The sequence below is a fragment of the Eutrema salsugineum genome, unplaced genomic scaffold (genome assembly GCF_000478725.1).
Source record: "Eutrema salsugineum unplaced genomic scaffold, Eutsalg1_0 scaffold_1, whole genome shotgun sequence".
Lineage (NCBI taxonomy): Eukaryota > Viridiplantae > Streptophyta > Magnoliopsida > Brassicales > Brassicaceae > Eutrema > Eutrema salsugineum.
The window spans coordinates 5,344,530-5,366,955 of NW_006256909.1; the positions used below are offsets into that span (position 1 = coordinate 5,344,530).

The 22,426-nt window shown below is 38.7% G+C and overlaps 6 protein-coding genes and 1 non-coding gene across 8 annotated transcripts; 5 read left to right on the forward strand and 2 right to left on the reverse strand.

Annotated features, from left to right (window-relative positions):
- Positions 1 to 35: 35 nt before the first annotated feature.
- On the forward strand, positions 36 to 2,347 carry LOC18029800. The gene is made up of 4 exons (XM_006412993.2): positions 36 to 164; positions 614 to 838; positions 919 to 1,020; positions 1,457 to 2,347. Exons 2-4 carry the CDS (start codon positions 655 to 657, stop codon positions 2,155 to 2,157), a joined length of 987 nt encoding a protein of 328 aa, XP_006413056.1. The 5' UTR covers positions 36 to 164; positions 614 to 654; the 3' UTR covers positions 2,158 to 2,347.
- Positions 2,348 to 2,669: 322 nt separating this feature from the next.
- On the forward strand, positions 2,670 to 5,587 carry LOC18029801. Of its 2 annotated transcripts, none has more exons than XM_006412994.2 (4): positions 2,670 to 3,067; positions 3,833 to 4,057; positions 4,135 to 4,239; positions 4,707 to 5,587. In XM_006412994.2, the coding sequence occupies exons 2-4, from the start codon at positions 3,874 to 3,876 to the stop codon at positions 5,432 to 5,434; spliced, it is 1,017 nt and encodes a 338-aa protein (XP_006413057.1). In that variant the 5' UTR covers positions 2,670 to 3,067; positions 3,833 to 3,873; the 3' UTR covers positions 5,435 to 5,587. The 2 variants fall into 2 exon arrangements, with proteins under 2 accessions (XP_006413057.1, XP_024005884.1); XM_024150116.1 differs by lacking the exon at positions 2,670 to 3,067 and adding an exon at positions 3,105 to 3,176.
- A 607-nt stretch (positions 5,588 to 6,194) lies between these two features.
- Positions 6,195 to 9,227, forward strand: LOC18029802 (uncharacterized sugar kinase slr0537). Its single transcript, XM_006412995.2, has 5 exons — positions 6,195 to 6,713; positions 6,942 to 7,204; positions 7,494 to 7,611; positions 8,089 to 8,297; positions 8,618 to 9,227. Exons 1-5 carry the CDS (start codon positions 6,330 to 6,332, stop codon positions 9,051 to 9,053), a joined length of 1,410 nt encoding a protein of 469 aa, XP_006413058.1. The 5' UTR covers positions 6,195 to 6,329; the 3' UTR covers positions 9,054 to 9,227.
- Positions 9,228 to 9,870: 643 nt separating this feature from the next.
- Positions 9,871 to 9,973, reverse strand: LOC112082469. Its single transcript, XR_002897144.1, has one exon. It is a non-coding gene; the product is annotated as a U6 spliceosomal RNA (small nuclear RNA).
- A 1,783-nt stretch (positions 9,974 to 11,756) lies between these two features.
- LOC18029803 (WEB family protein At4g27595, chloroplastic) lies at positions 11,757 to 16,672 on the forward strand. Its single transcript, XM_024148801.1, is given in 4 exon segments — positions 11,757 to 12,004; positions 12,629 to 12,827; positions 12,935 to 14,549; positions 14,552 to 16,672. Coding segments are annotated over 4 exon segments (3,771 nt in total). The 5' UTR covers positions 11,757 to 11,987; the 3' UTR covers positions 16,492 to 16,672.
- Positions 16,673 to 17,305: 633 nt separating this feature from the next.
- On the reverse strand, positions 17,306 to 18,038 carry LOC18029804 (heavy metal-associated isoprenylated plant protein 29). Its single transcript, XM_006412997.2, has 2 exons — positions 17,853 to 18,038; positions 17,306 to 17,711 (listed from the first exon to the last, which is right to left on the reverse strand). The coding sequence occupies exons 1-2, from the start codon at positions 17,974 to 17,976 to the stop codon at positions 17,371 to 17,373; spliced, it is 465 nt and encodes a 154-aa protein (XP_006413060.1). The 5' UTR covers positions 17,977 to 18,038; the 3' UTR covers positions 17,306 to 17,370.
- A 1,227-nt stretch (positions 18,039 to 19,265) lies between these two features.
- On the forward strand, positions 19,266 to 22,332 carry LOC18029805 (stomatin-like protein 2, mitochondrial). The gene is made up of 9 exons (XM_024149955.1): positions 19,266 to 19,527; positions 19,678 to 19,921; positions 20,017 to 20,166; positions 20,570 to 20,627; positions 20,709 to 20,801; positions 20,988 to 21,086; positions 21,311 to 21,402; positions 21,650 to 21,709; positions 21,807 to 22,332. The coding sequence occupies exons 1-9, from the start codon at positions 19,370 to 19,372 to the stop codon at positions 22,074 to 22,076; spliced, it is 1,224 nt and encodes a 407-aa protein (XP_024005723.1). The 5' UTR covers positions 19,266 to 19,369; the 3' UTR covers positions 22,077 to 22,332.
- Positions 22,333 to 22,426: the final 94 nt, after the last annotated feature.

Genomic DNA, 22,426 nt, shown 5'->3' on the forward strand with positions numbered 1-22,426 from the left:
AAAAAAAAGGATCATTTTCGATTTTACACTATAGAGAAAAAGTAATAAACGATGGTACACACCATTTTTTTTTTGCCGGTTCCCGGCGGGTGAGAAAAAAGGCTTCAACGGCGTTAAGTTGCTGTTCCTCACTCTGCGCTGCCTTCTCTCTCTTAAAATCGCAGGTAAGCTTCTTCGTTTTTCCTCAAACACCATTGATCTAATCATTATATATTCCCGTTCTATATTGTACAAACTCTACCTTGATTAGTCTTGGATCTGGTTGTTCCCTGTGACGTAGAAACCCTAACTTCGGAACCGGACCTGCAGTTTTTACCCACTCCGATCGACTATTGGTCGTCGGTCTTTCTTCACTTTTGGTGTTTGGAACTTCTGTTGGATATTTGTTAAGCCTTTTGTGTGTCTCCAGTTGATTGCTATTGAAATTTAATCGCCTCATTTCCTGATTGCATTTCGATTTATAAGCTAAATAGCTCTACCAGTGGCTTCCTCTTGAGTATTTTACAATAGATTGTGGAAATTTGCTAGTGTTTAACATTTACAAAATTCGAAACTAGAACCTGGTGGTTTGTTTTGATGATATAATTGTATCTTTTTACATCCTGTGTGTTAGGTTGAGCTTTGGATGATAAAGACACTTGACTTTCTCTTACAATGAGTACACGAAGAAATGGCATTTCCAGGCATCAGCGGGTCGAGAATTTCCGTGGTGAAGGGCCAAACTGGATCCTAATTGCTGGGGGTGCCTTGTTGAGCACATTATCCATACGCTTTGGGTACAAGTTAAAGCAGTTGATTGACTCGAAACCTCATTCGAATGGCACTAGTGGCTTAAAATGTACTTAATCAGGTTTTCTCCTTACATGTCCCAGGGTTAGCTTTTATTTCTTATCTTATTTGGATGGTTGTTGTGTGCAGCCAATGGAACATCTGACAGAGGCAGATCTCGAGGATGCTGCTTGCATTCTAACGCATCTTCCTGTGAAAGGAATCATGATTGTTGCTTCCACTGCACTCCCGGTGAGAGTTTGTGAGTTTGTTATTCTTACATCTGAATTTTCTTGTGCATATCTTGACTTATACTGTTTGCTTTCGTGGTATCTTTGAATTAGAAAGAGAGAGAGAGAGAGAGAGAGAGAGAGAGAGAGAGATTTTATGAGTTGTTGTAAACTAGTTGAACGAATATGGAGGTGCTTCTTGTAGCCACTAGTTTCTTGCATAATGATGTCTTTGCAGCTCAATCAGTGTATCATATTTAAGTAGCTACTTGTATCATTGAGCTAGCAACTATGGAAGAAGAATTTCCCCGCTGATATTTTTGTCTTATGGCGGAGTGTTAATATCTGTGAACTGAATTCTGCTTGTTCTTAAAGTTTCTTTTCCTTCTCCAGAAACTTTTTGTGTAGGTTTTCTCAGAGTTGGCCTCTTTTTTTTTTATATATATATATATATACAGGAACTGAGAATGTGGAGGGAAACCATGCTGCAAACGAGCAAATGGTGGTTCCCAGTAATCCGCTGCCTCTTGTGAAGGTTACTACTCCATCATTTAGCAAAGAGAATGGAACCATGTGGGCATCTTCTCCTGATCACCTGGAAGTGCACACGAGACCATACCAACACCAGTCTACCTGCTCAGATTCTCCCTGTGTATCTGAATCAGGGTCAGACATGTTCAGCAAGCGGGAAGTTATACAGAAGCTGAGGCAGCAGCTGAAGAGACGCGACGACATGGTACTTGAAATGCAGGAACAGATCTCAGAGCTGCAAAGCTCGCATAGCGCGCAGATGGCACACTGTAGCCATCTCCAAACACAGCTGGACGCAACAAACAGGGATCTGTTTGAATCAGAAAGAGAAGTGCAGAGGCTGAGAAAGGCGATCGCTGATCACTGCGTGGGACACGCTGGTAGCAACGGTTGGAGTGGGGATGCGAACGGGTTTATGGAGAGCGAAAGCAACTATGAGTCACCGGTAAAAGGATCAAGGGATGGAGAAAGGATAGAGATGTTGAGAAAGGAAGTGGGAGAGCTTAAAGAGGTGATAGATGGGAAAGAGTATCTACTTAGGAGCTATAAAGAGCAGAAGATTGAGCTTTCAGAGAAGATGAAAGAGTTGCAGCAGAGATTGGATTTACAGCTCCCAAACATTTTGTAGGTGTGGAAAGGTTAGGCATTGTGCATTCTTACTAGTCTCTCTCTCTTTTCTTTATCTCGAGAAACAAATCCAAAGAACAAAAATTTTGGACTCTTTGTGTCTCTCTCTCTGGGAGAAGGAAACTTCTCTTCTTGATAACTTTTTTTTTAATGGTTTATTAGTTTCGGCTTTGAATGTCTTGATCCTTTTATTTTGTGTGTTAATTCTGGTTTATCCCTTTGCTTTGATTTTTGGGGAAGTGAATATTGAAGATCTGCAAACTCTACACTTTCGTGTCTTCTTCATTCTTCAATGCTCATAAGTACAGGTGACAGGTCAAAATGTGGACTTTCAGTTGAAGTTCGTAGCTATAGATTGCTGGCTTGGCACTTACCGGTGTATATAATAGATGGAGCTTCGAGCTGGCAGTTATTAGTTGTATTCCACAACAAGGATTATATAAACTAATATAAAAACTAATAATAATCAAGAGAATAGCAAATAACACAGATAGATGAATTAAGATGTCGAAAAATTGGAATCAAAGCTGTTAACACAAGAAGAAGAAAAAAGGATTGAGCTGAATTTCTCAACCACCGTGAGCGTCATCCATGGGACGTGGTGTACGCGTGCGGAGATTTTAGCTTTTTTTTTAATATACAATAAAATTATTTTAACAGTGTCTAAGGAAAGGAAGGAGCGAAGGAGTGGGAGGCGCCGTTTCTTCAACCTCTCTCTCTTTTCTGGGTTTTACAGTCAAGAGTTTTACCATATATCATCGATTCTTCACGGATTTCTTATATCTATACGATTTCTCTGAGATTCTGGGAAACTGCAAGGACAACGGCCTCGATTGAAAGTCAAGCTGCATAATTTTTTTCATCCTATAAAGTGAAATCATGGGGCCCTAATTCCCCATTTCCCTTATGAGGTTTGTCTTGCGATTATCCTTAATTTTGCTCTCCACCCACTAACTCACTCACTCACTCAATTTTTTCGCGGAAAATCTATTTTGAGTTGTTCTTCGGATTTATTATATGGTATTGTCACCGCCTTCCTTTCTTTCCTTATGATTGCGATGTTTGGGTGTTGTGTTAGTGTTTGAGGGTAGCAGTTAATGGCCTTTATCAAAGAGATTTAGTGGGTAGCTTTTATTTTTTTCGATTTGCTTCATGTTCAAGTCAAGTATCTCTTTGCCTATTAGCCGTTTCGGGCTAGAGGAGACTTACTCCTTATGTCTTATCAAATCCTCCGTGGCGTCAACGTTTTGATTACGCTTCATAGACCTCGATTGATCCTAGAGGTAGAGTTCTATCAGTTGTTTCTATGGATCTTAGTATGATCCTGATTTATTTCGGAAGCAGAATTTTCTTATTGGTGATGTATTGCCACGAGCTGGAATCGATACCGATTGACTTCAACCTTTTTTTTTTTTTTTTTCTCTTTTCAGTGTTACTATGATTTGAGAAATTTTTTTTTTTTTTCTCTCTTTAGGCTCACTATCTTGTCTTCTAAATTTTATTGTAGATTCTGGAATTTTTGGTGGGTATTAAGCTTTCGGTGCCTTTACAAGTGTTTACCGGTTGTTTGTGTTGATTGTAGATCGGAATTCTTGTCTTTTTCTTTCTGAATAATTATGCCTAATTGATTCTGATCATTGATGGTGATAAAATATTCTTACTTCCGTTCAACGTAGGTTATGTTTGGATGGTAGAGACATTTTGACTTTCTCTTACAATGAGTCCACGAAGAAATAGCATTACCAAGCATCAGCGAGCTGAGAAATTTTGTGGCCAAGGGCCAAACTGGATCCTCATTGCAGGGGGGGCCTTGTTGAGCACATTGTCTATTCGCTTTGGGTACAAGCTTAAGCAGTCGCTTGATTTGAAACCTCAATCGAATGGCTCTGCTGGTTTAAAAGGTACTTACCTTATCGTTGTGTTGCTTAACATGTTCTATAATTTGGTTGTGTCTGTTACTTATTGTTTTGTTTTGCAGCCAATGGAACATCTGAGAGGCAAAAATCTGTAGGTTGTTGCTTGCACTTCAACACTTCTTCCTGTGCACATAATAGTGATTGTTGTTCTTTCCGCTCCATTCCAGGTGTGACTTTTTTAACTTTCTTTTTTTTATTTTTTTTTTCTGATGAATTTTTTCATAAATGTTTGTTTAAGCCACTTAACAAACACTATATGAGTGAGATATAGTAAATTCTAGTTGGAAGAATGTCGAGATGTTGCTACAGAGTTCTAGCGTCTATGCTCTTGCCTACTGATGTATCTTAAGGTCAATTAGAGAACATGTATATTTAATTTGCATCAATGAGGCTGGCAACTAGGAATGCAGTGATAGCTGTGTCTAGTGTCTGAATGCTTAAAATAGTTGCAAGATTTCTTCCAAGAACTGGTTGAACCATAGTTACAAGATTTGTACTTTTACATCCAGATATGAGCTTTACTTCTCTTTGAAAAATCTCTGAATCTTCTTCCTCTATCCATGTCGTCCAGAACAGTCAGTCTTGTGTGGATCTCATCAGATTTTGCTTTTTTTTAATTTTTTTTTTAATACAGGAACTGAGAATGTGGAGGGAAAAGAGGTGATAGGCCAGCAAATGGTATCCGCACCTGACACTTCACTGCCTCTTGTGACGGTTACTGTTCCATCGTATAGCAAAGAGAATGGAGTCATGTGGACATCTTCTCCTGATCGCCTGGAATTGCCCCCGAAACCATACAATCACCAATCGACCTGCTCAGATTCTCCTTGCGTATCTGAAACCAGCTCAGACATCTTCAGCAAGCGAGAAGTAATACAGAAACTGAGGCAACAGCTGAAGAGACGAGACGACATGATAGTGGAAATGCAGGAACAGATTCTAGAGCTGCAAAACTCGTACAACGCGCAGATTTCACACTCTAGCCATCTCCAGGCACAGCTAGACGCAATGAACAGAGATCTGTTTGAATCAGAAAGGGAAGTCCAGAGACTAAGAAAAGCGATCGCTGATCATAGTGTGGGATGCGCAGGTAGCAATGGCAAGACATCTCCTGTTGCACCTTGGAGTGGCCATGTGAACGGGTTCATAGACAGCGAAAGCACCTATGAGTCCCCGGAGAAGGGAGTAAAGGACGGAGAAAGAGTAGAGATGTTGAGAAAGGAAGTGAGTGAGCTTAAAGAGGTGATAGATGGAAAGGAGTATCTACTTAGGAGCTATAAAGAGCAGAAGATTGAGCTTTCACAGAAGATCAAAGAGTTGCAGCAGAGATTGGATTCACAGCTGCCAAACATATTATTGTAGGGTTAAGAGTTAGGGCATTGTGCATTCTTGCTTCTCTTCTTTTTTGGTCTTGTTATCTTCGGATTCTTCTCCTTTTTCGAGAAAATGGATCTATGTCCTAAGATCTTTGGAGTCTCTCAACTCTGGAGATGGAGATTTTCAGGTTCTTTTCTAGCTTCAGCCTTGGTTTTCGAATGTCTTGATTTCTGTTCTCTGTGTCTTATCTCTCTTTTGATGTTTGGTGTAAAGAAAAGTAGTTGTTTTGCCGCGGGACTAGTTTGCTGCTTCTTTACCTTGTTTTCTTCTCCATTAATGGTAACTAACCGGATTAGATAAGGAGACATAACTATGGGTGGTACAAAAGATGTAATGAGAAAAAATTCAACTTTTGGAAGGATTAGCAAATTGTTAGTGTCAAATGCTAAACACATGGCGCCAAGTTTGACAAACAAATGTTGGGATATATCAAAAGACTTGAACTTTATAACCACTTGTACCCTTCGAACACCTTTTCAATATATAGCAAAGTTCCTAGTTTTTGTTAAATCCGAGACAAGAGAGAATTGTTAAAAACAGAGTGCCAAAAATAAGATTTATATAAATTGTCGGCATGCTCATGCTGAAAAATTGGTTTGAATAGTCAATGAGAGATTATAAAAATAGAGCGATTAATTCTTAATTTCCCATGATACTAAATACTAATCCTTAATACGATTAGAGTAGTTAATTATTGTTTTATATAAAAAGAAGCGTAGAAAGTCATTTTATCCTCTCAGCCGTCTCTGAGGTTGCGGAAACCATATTTCTCTGGTCTTCCTTCATCCTCTCTCGCTTTGGATGGAGATGTGAGCTTCTTCTTCTTCTTCATTTTATCCCTAAAAGACGAAAGAGAAAACGCTTTACTCTTTAAATATCCATGGCCCTTTCTCTCATCTCTCATCTTTCTTCCTTCACTCTCTCCGCCTATTCCGCTGCTAACAATGCCTCCTCCTCCTCTCTCTCTCCTCTTTACTCTTTATATCAACCCAAAGGCACCCTTGGAAGCAGCAGAACCGCGACCTCGATTTTCGGCGGTTTCAGAGGCTCGGGAAACTTGAGGATTGATTCCATGGCGGAAAAGAGGCAATTGGGTCTCAAGGTTTCTAGGAACGGTGGCGATGGAGGTTTGGATGATCTGGATGAAGGCGAAATCGAGAGAATTGGAGAGCAAGACGAAGATGACGATGAATTGATTGAAGGCCATCATGTTTCCTCTTCTTCCCCTGAGAGATGGGATGTTTTGGGTCTCGGCCAAGCCATGGTGAGTACATTGAATCATTGAAGCACAATACTTTGTATAGATGAGTAGCTCTGTGTTCTTCTTCTAATCCCTGAAGCCAAATGGAAAAACTTGTGGTTCAAAACTTTGTCTTTGTCTTTTCCAATCTCATACCATCTCCTCATACTCAATGGAACCATTCTGCCATTGTCTTTCTTATATTGGAATGAGTTTGTACCTCCTTACCTGAAGGTGTCTGTTGTGTTTTAGGTAGATTTCTCTGGAGTTGTGGATGATGGGTTTCTAAAGAAACTAGACTTAGAAAAGGGAACGAGGAAACTGATAAATCACGAGGAGAGAGGTAAAGTATTACAAGCAATGGATGGTTGCAGCTATAAGGCGGCAGCTGGAGGGTCATTGTCGAATACTCTAGTTGCTCTGGCAAGATTAGGTTGTCGATCCATCAGTGACCGGCCTTTGAATGTGGCTATGGCAGGAAGTATTGCAGGTGATCCTCTCGGTAGCTTTTACAGGTACAAAACTGTCTTTACTAATAATCACCTTCGCTCTTTATATATACTTAGTAGTTCGTCTCGTCATTTATGTTAGAGAAAGGTTCCTATGCCAGATAAATGACGATCAATTTCACGTTTTGGTCGTTTTTGAAAACGGATATGTGGTTTGATATATGTCTATCATTAAATGAGCTAGAGTTTATTTGTTGAAATTGTGTCTTTATTTAGTTTTCATGATTCTTCTTTCTAGTTTCTACATGGTTTGGTTTGATTTACTCACAAGGGCAGTCCATCTTATGTTCTGTAGGACTAAACTACGGCGAGCAAATGTAAATTTTCTTTCTGCTCCAATCAAGGATGGAACAACTGGAACAGTGATAGTTCTCACAACTCCTGATGCACAACGTACTATGCTTGCATATCAGGTAGGATTTCCGATTTAAATGCTGTTGCAACATGTTGAGTATCCCAGTCATGCTAAAATAGAGATAACAAGAACATACTTTTCTTATTCATTCTATTCCTCTTCATATTTGGAAGAGGTATGCTTGGGGTTGGAGACATTTTTCTCTCTAATTATATACAGTATGTGATATGGCACATCGCGTGCTCGAGATTTTTTTTAATAAAAAAGCACAGTTTGAACTATCTTGTTGCAGTGGTTATTGATTAATAATTAAAATCTAAGGATCAAAGTTTAACTTTTGAAGTAGGTGATGTGCAAGAATTTCTCATGAGTTTAGTGTTAGGATATATTTCCTGCGTGAAACGACCAATTTGAGATGAGCCTAATTTGCTGATGCAAGTGGTAGAAATGGTTATTTCAGAATTTTTTTTTTTTTTTTTAGTTTGACTGCAACTAGTAAATAACAAAACCCTATTTCGTTTTATGTATCTTTCAGGGAACATCTTCTGTCGTTAATTATGATTCTTGTTTGGCTAGTTTGATATCAAAGACAAATGTCTTTGTTGTGGAAGGCTATTTGTTTGAGCTTCCTGATACTATCAGGACCATAACAAAAGCCTGTGAAGAAGCCCACAGAAATGGAGCTCTTGTTGCTGTGACGGCATCAGATGTGTCTTGCATAGAGAGGCATTATGATGATTTCTGGTGAGTTTTTTGCTCCTTTTGCTTCAATCCATTTGCATCTATTTGATTTTTAGTCTGGTGATTCTAAGAAGAGAGTGATTAGCTTTTTTAGCTTGGTTGGTCAAAGAAGCTTTGATGCTTCAGGTTGCTGCTAATGTCTTAACCTGAAGCATCAAAAGTCAAAACTAAATCTAGATGGTGAAGTTGTTGTTGTTTAAGCTCCAAAGTTATGTTAAACTTGTAGCTATTCTCGCTGTCTCTATCTATCTGTTTGTTTATTGGGAGACAAAAGGAAGGCAAAAATGGAGTAGAAATATTCATTTGTTTTATGTTTGAGTCAGGGACATTGTGGGCAACTATGCGGATATTATATTTGCGAACAGCGATGAAGCAAGAGCGTTTTGTCACTTTTCGGCAGAGGAAAGCCCAATATCAGCAACAAGGTACTTGAGCCACTTTGTTCCGTTTGTTTCGGTGACCGATGGAATCAACGGGTCATACATTGGAGTAAAAGGAGAGGCCATATATATTCCTCCGTCCCCGTGTGTGCCAGTTGACACGTGTGGTGCTGGAGATGCATACGCTTCAGGGATCTTATACGGCATCTTGAGAGGTGTCACTGACTTGAAGGGAATGGGAGATTTGGCTGCTACGATTGCAGCCACTGTGGTGGGTCAACAAGGAACCAGGCTTAGGGTTCAGGACGCAGTTGAGCTGGCTCGGTCACATGACTTCCGACTCAACAGTTCTGGTGTTCGAACCGATGTTGGGTCTTGAATCAACACTCTCTCTCTCTCTAGCTTGTGAGTTTAGCTTTTGAATGATTCTTTGTTTCTTGTAGTAGTGCATTTGCAGTTGACCTGTAATTCATTTCGTTTAGCGGAAACATTGGAATATTTGTATGTAACATTTTAAGTATATATTATAAAGGAATCAAGTGTTTCCAACAAAGTTTGAAACTTGTTATGAATTGATGGGTCGGTCATAGGTCTGATAATTTCTATCTTTGTAGAAAGTATTAATGAGTTTTGTGAAATGCAGTGAGCAATCCCATGATAATTTTTTTTATCTTAACCGTGTCATTACAAAGCTCGTAAACTTGATTTTAAGACAGATTTTGAAATTTCTTCTTGCATATAACAACAATATCCCATATGGTCTTTCTCCAAACCTTCTAGCGCAACTAGAGACAATAGCGCCATCATTCAGATTTTACGGTTTATCCAAACCGATACCGATAACCTAACCGGAATATTGCTCACTATGATTCGTACTGAATAACATAACGCACAAAGAACGCCGAAATCTGTAAACAAGAACTAGAAGCAACTTTCCGATCACCGGATATGCACCAACGAACAGATTAGACCTGCTTAATTAAATATTTCGACCAAGTCAGATTAATTAACTGATAATGCAAAATCTCTTAAACAAAACAAAACCGAGCTTTTCATGAAAAGTTAAAGGGTTTCAGAAGCTTGGAGTCTACTTCGCGCAGACTGGACAAGAATTTCGGTAATGGTTCAAAAAAATGAAGCAAGAAAACGAAGATTCGAAACCCAGAAGAAGAAATCGATCTGGAAAATTTTCATAAAAAAATTTGGACCATATCTCGATTTGTGCGTGTCATCCTTGCGCAGGGGCCATGCTAATCTTCTCTGTATCGTTCCAATTTTATCGGATGTCCCCGAAGGGACAATCTGCTTAGCGACTCTAACGTTATATAAACGTTGCTGCTTCTAGCTAAATAACCGATGTGGGATAAATTCATTATTTTCTTCAGTTTGAACGGGCCTATTTATTACAGGGCCTCCCTTTCTGATTTTTTATGGGCCCAATTTTATTATTAAGTTTAGGCTTGGCGACTGATTTTTCTACTATCAAAAATATTGTGCGACATATTAGCCGTCTCATCTTTTCACATTCAAATTGTAGACAAGATAGTGGTTCTTTTTTTTGTTTGACCAAAGTCTTCAGATGTGGTTTCTTGTATGCTAAATTATTTTCTTTAACAAAGTGAAAAAAATTTCAGATCTCGTAAAAAAATAGTTTCACTCTTAAGTATAAGCTTAATGGATGTTATATTATTTTTCTTATTATGGTTCAGTGAGTTCATTAACGACCAAAAGAAGAATTCTCAACAGATATAGATCTCACATATGTCTCTTGATATTAGAGGACTGTCTTCACTTCTGAATTCGAAGAAGCCAATACAAATGCTAGATTCGTCTATTTACACTTGATCACATCCCTTGTTTGTATATGTAAATTAGCTTCAAAGACATTAAATGCTCCAGATTCTTAAGCGATTAATTAAAAAGGAGCCAATTCCAATGACGATAACAAATGCTTCATGAACTCTGAAACTTTACAATGAAATGGAATTTTCGTCGGTTCCAGCTGGATATTTATATATTTCCATCAAACCATCAACAGCTGAATGGACAATTTGATTACACGGGAAAGTGAAATCTCAACCAAGAGACGATAAACTAATGAACTAATTAAAACTTTAACGAACCATAAGTTGACGTGAGATCTAAGTTCAACATTAGAATGATTAAGGGTAATTGTAGATATGACTATGATTTAATTAATTCGATTGTTTTTTTATTTAATTTGATTGTTACTCACTTCATTGTGTGCTCCCATAATTATTATTTCTTAAGAAGTTATATTTTAATCACATATATAAACTCTACGAAGAAAGATTATAGACAGGGTTTAACCGGAATCGACACACCCATGATGACATGGAAATTATAATGTTCAACTAGTCTATACCATTCATAACATAAATTTATAAGAGAAATTGTTAGAAAATCAAATTCAAACCAAAATAAATTTTGAACCAAACCAGACCCACTCTAACTTCGTTTCAATCCCATAAGTGTAAAAATTAGTCTACATGTACAGCCTAAGTCGCCTCCATACCATATTAACATTTCACATACTAGATCTTAATATAATAATATACAATAAGGAGAGAAACATGTGATTTACGAAAAATAAGAGTTGTATGATTGAATTATTGTAGAATAAAAGAATTATTGAAAGGCACATGCAGTCCACATGACGATCCCAAATGGATCTTAAGATTATTGTTGTAAATCAGATCGTTGGAGATTTGAGAGTTTTTTCTCTGCCCGGCCAAATTACGAGCAACGTCCATTCATATTTTTGTTGGTCCACACACACCACTTTATTGGTTACAATATTCATTATTCAATGCAGGCAATGCAAAAAACTTTAAACCATGGCCAATTCCGTAATTTCAAATCCCACGTATTTCTTTTTCTTTTGCTATCTTTATTAATTGAAAAAATTAAACCGGGAAAATGAAAGAAAAGGACGAGAGAGAGAGAGAGAGAGAAAGAGGGTGACCACTCTGGGAACACCATAACCCATTACCAATTATTTTCCACTCTTCTTTTGTATTTTCTTGCATTCTCTTATATATACGAAGGTAAAAAAAAAAAGAATTGTTTTTTTGCTAAAAAGTTCAAGACTTTGTGGAGAAGCAATCCGACCCAGTGAAGAAGAGACCAGAATCGATCTGGGTTTCTGTTTACTCTCCCATAGCAATGCCGGAGATTTAGCAGCCAACATTTCTCGGCACTTTGCTTCTTCTTCTTTTTTTTCGTCTGATTCTTCTGCTCTTTCCTTTTTTTTCTGGGATTCCAATTCTGAAGGTGTTCTTATACGGCAACAATGGCGTCCAGAACCAAGTAAGAATTTTTGTTTCCTTTTATTTTTGTTTCTTCATTGTAGAACCAAACTAGTTTAACTTGGAAGACAATTGGATCTGAGATGCTGTCTTCTGTTGTGTCGGAAAATGTAGTTGTGCTTGTTGGATTCTATATGTGGGTCACTTTCTCTGCGAGGCTTTGTTTTTTCTTCTGAACATATTCAGTGATCCGTTTTCTTTTGTTGCATTAATTTTGTTACTTTATCTGAATTTTACTGCTTCTTTTTCCAAAATTTGGTTTGGATCTTGCAGAAGCTAGAGTCACTACTAGAGTTTTTTTTTGTCTTTAAAGTCTTTATCTTCCGTTTGGTCACTGTTACAATTCCAATACTTTTTCGGGAATTCTGCAATATATTTTTCACTCTGTCAGATCATTCGATGTACTGTGAAAAAATATGTTTTTGGATGCTTATTGATCTGATTGTTGATAATTTGATCTCCTATTCCTAGCAATAGAATCTTGAAGGTGGAAAGTGGCTTAGCTTAAGTTATTTTTTATGCTTGTTTATGGAGTTAGATCTCCTATCAGAAAGTAGAGATTATGGTCTATTTGTTGAAACTTGTGTACATCAATGTGATTGTGACTATTTGTATGATGATGTAGAACTGGTTTAATGGAGACTCCTCGTAGCAAACCGTCGCCGCCAACACCAAGAGTAACTAAACCATCAGGGAGTAAATCCGATGGCAATTCACCATCCCCTGTGCACAGTAGTCGTCTTTCACTAGACCGTTCACCACAAAGTGTTAACTCCAAGCCTACTCCTGATCGTCGCACTGCAAGGGTTCCTACTCCCCCCGAGGCAAGTAACATTTAACTATATCCATTTGTAACTTGAAGCTTCTCTTGTGTTGATTTTGACCTTGGAAAGACGACTTTATTGATCATCCTTTTTTCCTGGCATTTCAGAAATCTCAATCACGGCTAGGGAAGGGATCTGAGCTACAGGCTCAACTGACTCAGATTCAGGAGGATTTGAGGAAAGCTAACGAGCAAATAGCAGTGCTCAAGAAAGATAAAGCTAAAGCTCTTGATGATCTTAAAGGATCTGAGAAACTGAACAAAGAAGCCAATGAGAAACTCAGAGAGGCATTGGCAGCTCAGCAGCGTGCCGAGGAGAGTTCCGAGATTGAGAAATTCCGAGCGGTGGAATTAGAACAGGCGGGGATCGAAGAGGTTCATAAAAAAGAAACCTCTTGGAAGAAAGAGGTTGAGTCTATTAGAAGCCAGCATGCTTTGGACATCTCAGCTCTTCTCTCTACCACGGAAGAGCTCCACAGGATCAAACAAGAACTGGCTATGACTGCAGACGCTAAAAACAAGGCGCTAAGTCATGCTGAGGAAGCCACGAAGATTGCTGAAATTCAGGCTGAGAAGGTGGAGATTCTTTCTTCTGAATTAAGCAACTTAAAGGCATTGCTTGGCTCAGAGGAACAAAAGAAAGCTATTGAAGGCGATGAGGTTGTGTCTAAACTGAAATCCGAAATTGAGATGTTGAGAGGGAAGCTTGAGAAAGTTAGCATCCTCGAGAATACGCTGAAGGATCAAGAAGAGTCCATCGAACAGCTCCACGTTGATCTCGAAGCTGCTAAAATGGTTGAATCCTGTGCTAATAGCTTAGCAGCTGAGTGGAAGAGCGAGATTGATAAACTTGAAAAACAGGTTGAAGAATCAAATAAGTTGAAGACATCTGCCTCAGAATCTTTAGATTCAGCTATGAAGCAGCTGGGGGAAAACAGTCATGCGCTTCATGAGGCAGAGTTGGATAATGCTGCGTTAAAAGAAAAGGTGGAGTCTCTAGTGACGACGATTGGAAGACAGGAAAAAGATCTTGAGGAATTCCAACGCAATGTTTGCGTTCTAAACGAAGAAACTTCGAAGCTTGAAAAGCTTGTGGAGTCAATAAAATCCGACCTTGCAACCGCCCAAGAAGAAAAGGCTAAGGCATTGGACAATGAAAAGACTGCAACATCACATATTCAGAACCTATTGAATGAAAAGACGGAACTTGAGACAGAGTTGGAGAACTGTAAGAAGGAAGAAGAGAAGAGCAAGAAAGCTATGGAAAGCTTAACTTTGGATTTGCAGGAAGTATCTAATGAAGCCAGTGAAGCTAAGAAGAAGCTATTGACATGTCAAGTGGAGCTGGAACATTGTGGAACCCAGATTGAAAGTTTGAAGTTAGCTGCGAAAGAGACAAATGAGAAGTATGAAAAGATGCTTGAAGATGCAAGAAACGAAATTCATAGCCTGAAAAGTAGTTTAGAAAACACTCAGAATGAGATTGTCAATTCGAAGACTGAGTGGGAACAGCGGGAACTTCATTTGATGGTTTGTGTGAAGAATTCGGAAGATGAAAAGATCTCTGTGCAGGGAGAACTTAGGAATGTGGAGAATTTGCTTAATCTTAAGGAAACTGAGGCGCGGGAAGCAAAAGAAGAAGAAGCCAATACGAAAAATAATCTTAAAAAACTTGAGGAGGAGATTAAGGATCTGCAGCTAACAGTTGAAGAAGCGAAAGCTGAAGCATGAAACTTAAAGAAAGCTTGTTGGAGAAAGAAGACGAGCTAAAGGACGCTGCTGCGGAAAACCGAAAACTGAGAGAAATGGAGGTTAAGTCTCTCGAAAAAATCGATGAGTTGTCAAAGGTGAATGAAAGCTTGGTGGATAAAGAAACAAAACTGGAGAGCATTATCCAAGAAGCAGAGGAGCTTAGAGGGAGGGAAACTGATTATCTCAAGAAGATTGAAGAGTTGTCAGCGGCGAATGAGGGCTTGGTTGAGAAAGAAACTAAACTTTTGAGCATTGTTCAAGAAGCTGAGGAGCTTAGAGGAAGGGAGATTGCTTATCTGAAGAAGATTGAAGAGTTGTCAGCAGTGAATGGGAGATTGGTTGAAAAAGAAACGAAATTGCAGAGCACTATTTTAGAGATAGAGAAGCTCGAAGAAAGGGAGGCTGTGTATATCAAGAAGATCGAGGAGTTGTCATTGTCGAATGAAAGATTAGTTGAGAAAGAAGCCAAACTGCAGTCCGTTGTTCAGGAAAATGAAGAGTTCAGAGAAAGGGAGTCTTCTTATCATAAGGAAATTGAAGAGTTGTCAAAGTTAAATGAAATAGTTGCTGATAGAGAAACCAAACTCCAGAGTTCTACTCAAGAAAATGAAGAGCTTAGAGAAAGGGAAGCCGCCTATCTTAAGAAAATTGAAGAGTTAGCGAAGCTGCAAGAAAATCTTCTTGATAAAGAAAATGAGCTCGATGGTATGGTCCTTGAGATTGAGGATCTTAAAGCCAAGGACTCCTTAGCGCAAACGAAGATTGAAGAGCTATTAAATCTAAATAAAAGCTTGCTCGTGAAAGAGAGTGAGTTACAGGATGTTGTTTGCGAAAACAAGGAGCTCAAATCCAAAGAGGCTTCCTCTCTTAAGACAATAGAGGAGTTGTCTGATCTGAAACAAAGTCTGGTTGATAAAGACAATGAGCTGAAGAATGCAGTTGTCGAAAATGAGAAGCTCAAGGCCAAAGCTGCCTCATCGGTTCAGAAGATTGAAGAGCTGACAAACCTTAAACAGAGTTTACTTGATAAAGAGAAGGAGTTGCAGGCTGTTTCCAATGAAAACGAGGAGCTTAAGGCCAAGGAAGCATCATCTTTGAAGAGGATTGATGAGTTGTTACATCTCGAGCAGAGTTGGCTTAACAAGGGGAACGAATTTGAGAGAACTAATCAAGAAAATCAAGAGCTTAAGGTGCAGGAAGCTTCAGCGGCAAAGAAGATAGAGGAGTTGTCACAGATAAAAGAGAGTCTTATTGACAAAGAAACCGAGTTGCAGACAGTAATTAATGCCAACGTTGAGCTGAAGGCCAGGGAGGCTTCCGCGCTTAAGAAGATCGAAGAGTTATCAAAGTTGCTAGAAAAAGCTTCTTCCGCACAAGTGGAACCATATGAAAACGGGAAGCCCAGTGACATCGAAAAAGATTATGACTTACTCCCGAAAGCTGTAGGATCTTCAAAAGAAATTGGTTCAAGGTGCCAAGAAGAGATTACAAGAACAGGAGAAGAAAAAGTAGAAGAAAGTCAAATGGAAGCCATGGAGAAACATTTGAAAGATGATGACACAGCAATCCATTGGTTAGCTGAAAAAGTTGAAGGCGTAGGAAAAGGAGACCAAGATAAAGACCCCATGGAAGGGGGATTCAAGACGTGGGAAGGCTACCATATAGAAAAGAGAGAAGCTTCTTCAGAGAGAGAGACAGAGCATGACTTTGCTGAAGAGGAAGACGAATCTAAAGCAGAAGGCAGTGAAAACTTGGATCAGTTAAGCAATGGCTTGTCTTCAGCAGAAGATTCTGGAAGTCTGCTATCAAAGGAACAACAGCAGAAAAAGAAGAAGCCTTTGCTCCGAAAGTTTGGAAATCTGCTGAAAAAGAAGAGTACAAGCAGCAGCAGCAGCAGTAGCAGCCATAAGTAGAGAAGAAGATATGCTGATACCAGAACCATCTCTATTGCCACTGAACATTTCTTTGGTTGATTTGTCTCAAATCTTGTAAGAGTATAGCCCCACATTCAATTTAAGGTGTTTGATCTCTGCTTTCTCATCAGATTGTCTATTCTTCTCTGTTCCTTCAATATTGAGATCTAATTTACAGATTTGTATTTAACAACAAAAGTCAGCCATTTTGTTGAAGCTTAGAAGATAAGCACAGAGACATTCACTGACATGAAGGATAGAGAGCTACGTACAGAGAGAGAAACTGAGTAAAAGACCAAGTATTTGGGTTCTTCAAGCATCTGGATCAGGAGTGTGGATAATCTTAACTTACGTTCTTTTTATCAAATCCGTCATAAATTGATCTTCATTTGAGAACAATCCAATTGTCTCAAATGACTGAAATATACGACGAAATTGCCATGGTATTATACGAATTAAAGTCATTATGGTTCATAATTTATGAATTTCTTTCAGAAGCCGCCAACATTTTTTATGTTTTTATATTTGTGATCCCAAATTCGTACTAATATTTGAAAAAAATGTAGCTACATAAATTTTGCATGTGTGCTTGACAAAAATATACAGTCTTTGACATGAACCAACAAAACTATAGTCGGGAACGCAAGCTCTTATCAACTAGAAAGTTTTATAGTAGCCCAAGAAAGAGTTTATCCTTGCAGACATAGCTTTTAAATAGACGAACTAATTAGCCATGACCATTGAGAACTACGTACCATCCATTGGTTGCTGACGTTAAGTGTTCTCAACTAGAATATAATATATGGTATTTATACATTGAAATGATGAGATCCCATGAGAGTAACGTGATTTTCTTCTAGCGTCATATAAAAACGTGATTCACAAGGAAAGGGATCTAGAGAAGACCTTCTTCACAGCTTTCCATGTGAAGGAAGAGGTTCTAATGAGTGACAAAGGAGGTCTCATCACGAATCTTGGGGGCGACGAAGAATATGTGTAAAACGCCGATGATTTCTCTGAATCGGATGAAGTTTTAGTAGTGTCTTCTTCTTTCACGACGATGGAATCATCAACGTTTATCTCTTGATTATTCTCCTCTGCATTCCAAAACCGAGCTTCTTTACGCTTCTTTTTCACCATCGCTAACACATCAAGCTTGTTGCAAATCCCCCAAACCGTCACCTTCTGTTTGTAGTAGTCTACTTTCACTGAATATATTCCTGTTTAAACATTGGTTATGAATAATAGTATAAGCTTTTATTTTTAGTTTTTCATATGCCTTTACATTACATGACTTCTGAAATCATTAATAAATATGTAGTTTGGATATTAGTATGGGATTAGTTAAAAGGATTGGTTACCTTTGAGATTAGAAAGCGCCTTCTTGATTTTGTTCTCGCAACCGTAAGAATACAAAGGCACCATCATTTCTACGTACTGGGCTTCCACCTTGTTGTATGCCGGCACGATTTGCAGATCACCCATTATAGTTTATACGTTTTATATAATAGATTTCCAATTTCTAACTCCTCAAACCATGCACACTTAGCTCTATATATATATATATATGAAATGCGTGTGTACAGTATATATGTTATATATTGACGACAGTGATTGGGTTTAGATGCAGGAGAGATCATGAGGTGCATGTTGTTGATGTCATCATGTTATAAGCTCTTTAGGATCTAATGACTTGGATTTAGTGTAAAGTGTGTCACCACCTTTTTATTTGTTTATTAGCTTTCACCAAAAATGCCTTACTTTGAACTTTGGATCCCATGTTACATGTTCCTCTTTCAGTCTTTCTCTTTATCCCCCAAAAAGAAAACTTGACCAATTGCATCTTTTGAAATCTAAGCAATTTTTTTAAACTACACAAAAAGGGCACTTTTCTTTAGATAGGTATATAGATGATGGCTTGTATACTTTCTCATCATCCATAGTTTTTTGTTTTGTTTTTAAACTACACAAATCTGCATTTCGGGCTGGAATCCACCCAGTCATATGTAAAATGACTGATCCAAGCAAACCTGAATCTTCTTTAATACATTCATAAAGTTATTTTAAGGAACGTAAAAAGTTATTTTATGAAACGCAAAAGGTTGATGCATGGCGTCGATCGACGTTGACACATAAAGAGAATACATCTTTGAAAAGTGGAAGTGGGCTTCTCGTCATTACCAAACTTTAATTGTTGCCAAAATATCTCTTGACGTCGGTATCTTAAAGTCGAACGGCGCCGATCTTGATGACTCAGACACAAACCCCACCATGTGATATCCATTTTATAACTTCACGTTTCCATGCATTCTTACCAGTTACCACCACATTAAAGAATAAAGACTACGAGTAAATATGAACTCAGAGAAGGACATTAACCACACAAACAAAAATCAGAAATTAAAAAGAGACCGTAATTTATCTTAAAAGCACATGCGACTGGATTGAAAACTTGTAGTCTATGAATTATGAGTGACACTAATTCATATATATATATATATATATATATATAGTCTTGGAACATCTTAGATTTAAACTTGTTATTATTATTTATTTTTTTGGTCGGCGATTTTAAACTTGTTCATTCCCAGTAACTTTTCAGATTATGAATTTCGATTCAACCATAAAGCCTCTGAAAACTCAAAACTCAAAACCGTTACACAAATGGATTTAGTAGCTGATAGGTGGCTGATTGGGCTGGTCCCGAGCCCAATAATCATAGCTACTAAACTACTCACTGAAGCCCATACACATTTCCTTGCCCCGCATATCGCGTGAGAGCAGAGATTTTATTTTCCTGAGTTCGGCGAAGAAGAGTGAATACGCCTTCAAGAGGTTTTTGTTTGGGTTCTTCCTTCTTCATTTCCTAATATTCACAATGATGAACCATCTCGTCCGTAGAAGCTCCGTCGGTTACACCGCCTTGAGGTCCGTTGGGTACCTCCGGCAATCATCCGTCGCCTCTCCATCTCCGATTTTCTCCGCCGCCGCAGCAACCGTCCGCCAGTTCACCTCTGCCGGCTATCCTTCCAACAGGTTTTCAGCTTAGGATCTCGTTTACTCTTTATGTCAAAAATCGAACGATGTTGATGCATTTGGTTGGTTTCCACTTCTGATTCGAGTAGGTCACATTAGAATTGATTGATTCTTCGGTTGATTTATGGATTTTCGATGAATGTCATGTAGCTTTCAGTTGACGCCGCCGGTGAACTGGGGAATCCGGATAGTACCGGAGAAGAAGGCGTTTGTGATTGAGCGGTTCGGTAAATTCGCCAAGACATTGCCGTCGGGGATTCACTTCCTCATCCCGTTCGTGGATCGCATTGCTTATGTTCATTCCCTCAAGGAAGAAGCAATCCCGATTCCGAATCAGACTGCGATTACCAAAGACAACGTTAGTATCCACATCGATGGCGTTCTCTATGTCAAGGTCATCTTCTTTTCTTCCATTTGCTCGTGATTCATTTCTTTTTGAGTTTTTTTTTGTTTCGATTTTTAATTATCAGTCTGTTGTTTTTTTTGCAGATAGTGGATCCTAAATTAGCTTCATATGGCGTTGAGAGTCCCATCTATGCTGTTGTGCAGCTGGCTCAGACCACAATGCGTAGTGAGCTTGGTAAAATCACGCTTGATAAGACCTTCGAGGAACGAGATACTCTCAACGAGAAGATAGTGGTTCGTTTTCTCTGCTTCTTTAATCTTCGTTTCAAGTTTTAGGATATACTGTACTTGAGATCCATTGCATTTCAAAGAGTTTGGAATCCGTCAATTTTTCCAATGTCAAAGTCACCTCACGTTAGCTTGATTTTTATGTTGGTGCTACTCCCTACTGAACATTGCATCTTGTTTTTTTTAGCTGTAATTTTTACTCTGACAATTTGTTTGGGTTCTACTTAAGTTAAGATAGAAGGATTTTAGATTCAGTGAGGGACTTTACTCGTATTGTACTTGTTCAACATCCCAAGTTGTGTTGCATCTCTTTTCCAAATCAAAAGGAGACCTGATGGTTAGAGGCTATACAACTATTGAAGAAGAAAACATATCATGGATGTTTAAGATGAGATTTACGTTCTTGCAGGAAGCCATCAATGTTGCTGCAAGGGACTGGGGTCTTCAGTGCCTTCGTTATGAGATTAGTGAGTTGTTTGGTGTTTGATCTTCGCTGGTGATAGCTAAATGTCTTTTTCTGCCGTATTTCTAATTCATGTATCTCCCAGGGGATATTATGCCCCCTCATGGAGTGAGGGTTGCTATGGAGATGCAAGCTGAAGCTGAGCGTAAAAAAAGAGCCCAGATTCTTGAGTCTGAAGGTAATATTGCCTTGACTTTTCAAGGAAAAGTCATATTCTGAGATTGAACAGTGCTTGCTACAGCTTATATTGTTACTATTTTTGGTTAAAAGCTAATTACTATTCTTTTTGGGTTTCTGTTTTGCATTTGGAAAACAAGAAGTCTGCTTAATATTTTCTAACCATTTGCTTTACTATATTTAACAGGAGAAAGGCAAGCCCATATCAATATTGCTGATGGTAAGAAAAGCTCTGTAATATTGGCATCGGAAGCAGCAAAGATGGACCAGGTGAATCGAGCACAAGGTTAGTAAGCCCTTATGATCGAGAAAGAGAATACATCAGAGTAACCTCCATTGTTAGTTAGTTTCATTAGAAGAAATTTTAGTTCCATTTGCTTAATCTTTCACTATACACCGATTAATGCTTGGTGCAAGAGGAGCTGTTTTCTTCACTGCTAATGCACGTCATGGTTTCTATCTCTCACTGTTTTTCTTCCTCTTATATTATCCTCTGATGATGTTCCTCAGGTGAGGCAGAAGCAATACTAGCCAGAGCAGAAGCAACTGCCAGAGGTCTTGCCTTGTTATCTCAGTCCCTCAAGGCAACTGGGGGCGTAGAGGTGAGTACTTGGGACCATGAAGGGGCATGACGTTCATAGCTTTGAGTTTACTTAGCTTGATTACTTAGTTCGTCATAGTATTTAATAAATTGATAGTCCCATATTTCGTTACTCTCTCTTAATAAAGGTATATGTTCTTCTTGGACTTGCCAAATTGTGATGGTTTTAAGTCACAGCTTCTAACATTAATTGGGTTTTGTTTGCTTTCCAAATGTGATCTTACGCGTCATCACTGTAAAATTTGCAGGCTGCGAGTTTGAGAGTTGCAGAACAATACATTCAAGCCTTCGGTAACATTGCCAAGGAGGTAAAACAAAGATATCACAACAATCTCTTACTAGTCTCTCTTGGCATTGGTGGGGCTTATTTAAAGTTGAGTGTTTCTATTTTTTCGTGGGGTTTAGGGTACGACAATGTTACTTCCAAGTACTGCTTCAAATCCTGCTAGCATGATTGCTCAAGCTTTGACAATGTACAAAAGCCTTGTCAACAAAGGTCCAAGCAGCGATCACCAAGAAACGGCATCAGTGGAAGGAGACTGGGAAGACACGGATGAGAAAGAAATATCAGAAGGCTCTAAATACCGATCAGGCACAACAACATTCGACTCAGAGAAGCCAGGTCACACCGGTGTACCACGGTTCTCTCTTCAGAGTCGCGACAAGGAGCCATAGTAGCCAGCCAAACCAAGGATGAGATAATTCTTTTGGGTACGAGAAAACAGAAAGCCATCTTTTCAGCTTTCAAATATGAGACACTGTCGGTCTTCCTCGTTTGAGCGGCTATAATATCTTCATTTTGCAAATAGAAAACATATCTGAACATCGGTTTTCTGAAAGAGGTTCCCCAAATGATTTGGTCTGAACATTTAACAGCGAAAGTCAGTTATCTTGTGACTCTTTTTTTGTTTTGTTATCCAGTTCGATTGTAGTATTTGACGGTGGAGCATAAAGCTATCCTCCAGAGAATTGGGTCGTAACAGAGAATTGGAGGTGTCATGACTCATATGAATCTGAAAATGACA

Coding starts and splice junctions, on each gene's coding strand:
- LOC18029800 (XM_006412993.2), top strand. CDS start 655: ATGAGTACACGAAGAAATGGCATTTCCAGGCATCAGCGGGTCGAGAAT. Junction 839..918: donor TGGCACTAGTGGCTTAAAAT/GTACTTAATCAG, acceptor TGTTGTGTGCAG/CCAATGGAACATCTGACAGA. Junction 1,021..1,456: donor TTGCTTCCACTGCACTCCCG/GTGAGAGTTTGT, acceptor ATATATATACAG/GAACTGAGAATGTGGAGGGA.
- LOC18029801 (XM_006412994.2), top strand. CDS start 3,874: ATGAGTCCACGAAGAAATAGCATTACCAAGCATCAGCGAGCTGAGAAA. Junction 4,058..4,134: donor TGGCTCTGCTGGTTTAAAAG/GTACTTACCTTA, acceptor TTTGTTTTGCAG/CCAATGGAACATCTGAGAGG. Junction 4,240..4,706: donor TTCTTTCCGCTCCATTCCAG/GTGTGACTTTTT, acceptor TTTTTAATACAG/GAACTGAGAATGTGGAGGGA.
- LOC18029802 (XM_006412995.2), top strand. CDS start 6,330: ATGGCCCTTTCTCTCATCTCTCATCTTTCTTCCTTCACTCTCTCCGCC. Junction 6,714..6,941: donor TGGGTCTCGGCCAAGCCATG/GTGAGTACATTG, acceptor GTTGTGTTTTAG/GTAGATTTCTCTGGAGTTGT. Junction 7,612..8,088: donor GTACTATGCTTGCATATCAG/GTAGGATTTCCG, acceptor TGTATCTTTCAG/GGAACATCTTCTGTCGTTAA.
- LOC18029804 (XM_006412997.2), bottom strand. CDS start 17,976: ATGGGTGATCTGCAAATCGTGCCGGCATACAACAAGGTGGAAGCCCAG. Junction 17,712..17,852: donor GGCGCTTTCTAATCTCAAAG/GTAACCAATCCT, acceptor ATGTTTAAACAG/GAATATATTCAGTGAAAGTA.
- LOC18029805 (XM_024149955.1), top strand. CDS start 19,370: ATGATGAACCATCTCGTCCGTAGAAGCTCCGTCGGTTACACCGCCTTG. Junction 19,922..20,016: donor ATGGCGTTCTCTATGTCAAG/GTCATCTTCTTT, acceptor TTTTTTTTGCAG/ATAGTGGATCCTAAATTAGC. Junction 20,802..20,987: donor CCAGATTCTTGAGTCTGAAG/GTAATATTGCCT, acceptor TATATTTAACAG/GAGAAAGGCAAGCCCATATC.